Genomic DNA, 3,064 nt, shown 5'->3' with positions numbered 1-3,064 from the left:
CCCACCCCCTTCCCCCAACTCCACCACCCTTCTCTTTCACCGTATTTCACTCTCTTTCGTTATTACAACTTTTTAACGTCCTCTTTTACCTTTCACTCATACCTCCACCATTTTCGGCCCACCGGACCTCCCCCCTTCTCCCCACCACCCACCACTCCTCTCTTTCGCCGTATTTCGCTCTCTTTCTTCATTTTTTTATATACAGGGTGGCTGAGAATAACCGCATAATATTTCATGGGTGGGTAGAACAGACTATACTGAGTTGAAAAGTCCTGTACTATTTTGCGATTGCGGTAATAGTTAACGAGATATTAATACCAAGTTAAATTCTATCTTTAAAAACCCATGTAAAAAACCATACTATTATTTAAATTCAACTAAATTAAAAAGTAAAATTTATTTGGTACTATCTTTATAAACTTACCTTTTTTTTTAAAAAAAAAAAAGGTGAAAGAAGCGCTAAGAGTGGGTGCTGCTGGTCGAAAAACCATTTGGGCCAGTTTCACCAACGCCAATTACTTAATCGACTGACTAATCACATTTGCTGTTTAGTAGAACCATCTTTAAAAACCTACGTGATACTATCCTTATTTACTTAAATCTAACGACATGTATCATTTGTATAAAAGATTTGATATCAATAGTCGGCGCCAAGTTAAATTCTACCATGTAGTACTATTATCGACTGTAAAACTGAATAATCACATTTGCTGTGTTTAGTAGAACCATCTTTTTTAAAAACCTACGTGATATCCTTATTTACTTAAATTTAATGACAAGTATCATTTGTATAAAAGTTTTGATATCAATAGTCGGCGCCAAGTTACTCTACCTTATTACTTACTTAATTTTAATGACATTTATCATTTGTATACAAGATTTGATATCAACAGTCGGCGCCAAGTTAAATTCTACCAAATTAAAAAGTAAAACACAAGTGGTACCTTTAATCTTTAAGAACCCATATAGTACTATTATTTAAATTCTACTAAATTAAAAAGTAAAACCCATGTGGTACTATCTTTATCTTCATACAATGAAACCTAAGTATATGCCTTTGTATTCTTATTAAAAGATCTTCCTATTCGAAACCAAGTGACTTAATTCTTATTTAAAAAAATTATATCACAATTAATTTAAAAACAAAATGAAAAAAATTTATTTAAATAGAAAAATTTTTTATGTAAAAACACTTCGCGCTGCTAGTTCTCGATCTCGATGTAATAAAATACAATAATAAAGACAAGAAACATTTTCACGAAAATTAAAGTATTTAGTGTGTATATATTCGTGCATATGTCTGTGCGAGTGAATTGTATCTCAATCCCAATATATACTAACGTCATAATAAAATTATATATGGATGTAACATTTTGTATAAAAGAGATTAGAAGCTACGAGAGTTAAAAAGTATGCAGTCTGTATGTATATTCGCGTACAGTATATGTGAGTGAAATACATAAATAAAGAAAAGTAAGCTGTATATTTATTAATTATCATTACCTTTACATATATTTGTATTAATTATTATAGCTTTTAGATAGTTTTCATTGTTTCTCTTATTCGCTCTAGCAGCGCGAAGTGTTTTTACATAAAAAAATTTTTTATTTAAATAAATTTTTTTCATTTTATTTTTAAATTAATTGTGATATAATTTTTTTAAAGAAGAATTAAGTCACTTGGTTTCGAATAGGAAGATTTTTTAATAAGAATACAAAGGCATATACTAGGTTTCATTGTATGAAGATAAAGATAGTACCACATGGGTTTTACTTTTTAATTTAGTAGAATTTAAATAATAGTACTTGTAGCGTAGTTCGTGAGTATGTCGGTTGTCACATTCACTCGCTACTGGCGGATGTAATGTTCTCGCAACCGATCGGCCATCGCTGTCGGCCTCTACCGGTGCGGCGCAGGGATCGCAAGAGAGAGGTTTACTTGAGAGACTTGGTGTGATGTAATATGTACAAGTTTTATTTTGTGTTCTATGTACAACTATGTATATACAAGGATGTATTCGGTGTGATGTAGTATTTCGATGGTCCTGAAAAGGGCCGATTGATTTCTTCTCCTAGGGGAGGCTGCGCTCTTTGTACGCAAGCGGAGGTAGCGTCCGTGTCCACCTTACTCCGCTGCGCTTAGGTGATATGCGCTCACAGTAGGCGATCGAAGGTTGTGTCTGCGTCCACTTCTCTGGTTCCCAGTAATTGGCGTTCTCGTCGCCTGGAGAGGTTGATGGCTACTCCCGCGGTGTCTCCCAACCGGAGCCTGATAACTGCAATCCGTTCGTGGCTTCTGGTGGCGTTAGGTGGTATCGAGGAGACGTGTACCTCCGGACTCGTATGCCCCAGGGATGAAGCCAATACCGCGAGGGTCTGGTCCTGGCCGGTGGTGGTATATCCAGTGCGTAGAGCTTCCAGACGATGTGTTGGAGTGTCGTCTGTGGCGGTGTCGGTGCTCTTGGCGTCGGTGGTTCTGTCGGCCGCGTCGGTGCCCTTGGCGTCGGTGGTTCTGTCGGCCGCGTCGGTGAGAGAGTTGGCGACGCGGGCGAGGACGTCGGTTGCGTCGGCGGCTCAGGTGGAGGCCGCGCCGTGGAGCTCCATGCTGCTGCCGGAGCTGTCGCAGGCACGGTCCTGGTAGCTCCGCGGGTCTGATCCTCGGTGTCCGAGTCTGCAGCTGGCGGCGGCGCTGGAGCTGCTGGCGGAGAAGCTGGATCAGGATGGATCCTCCCTGTTGCCGCTTCTGCGTTGGCTGCTGCCGCTGATGCTGCTGCTTCGGCGGTGGTGGCTGCTGCTGCTGATGCTGCTGCTGCTGCTTCTGCTGATGCTGTTGCTGCTGTGGGTACTGCTGCTGCGGGTACCTTACAAACAAACAAGTACCTAGATACCCATTTCCTCGACGACGAACACCTAGACACTCACTTCCTCGAAGGCAAACACGTAGACACCCACTTCCTCGACGGCGAACACCTGGACACTTACTTCCTCGAAATCAATCACGTAGACACTTATATTTCCTCGACGACGAACATATTTCAATATTTCAATTTTAATATTTATATATA

General features: G+C 40.2%; 1 protein-coding gene across 1 annotated transcript in view; it reads right to left on the bottom strand.

Annotated features, from left to right (window-relative positions):
- Positions 1 to 2,239: 2,239 nt before the first annotated feature.
- LOC108773705 (vegetative cell wall protein gp1-like) overlaps positions 2,240 to 3,064 on the bottom strand; it is a 1,802-nt gene continuing 977 nt past the window's right edge. The window contains exon 2 of the mRNA XM_018539611.1: positions 2,240 to 2,860. Within this exon, the coding sequence (XP_018395113.1) occupies positions 2,240 to 2,860 (621 nt within the window). The remainder of the gene's footprint in view (positions 2,861 to 3,064) is intronic.

Source organism: Cyphomyrmex costatus, unplaced genomic scaffold (assembly GCF_001594065.2).
Source record: "Cyphomyrmex costatus isolate MS0001 unplaced genomic scaffold, Ccosl1.0 scaffold2181, whole genome shotgun sequence".
NCBI lineage: Eukaryota > Metazoa > Arthropoda > Insecta > Hymenoptera > Formicidae > Cyphomyrmex > Cyphomyrmex costatus.
Note: the sequence above shows the minus strand (reverse complement) of the source record. Positions and strands in the feature narration are given on the sequence as shown.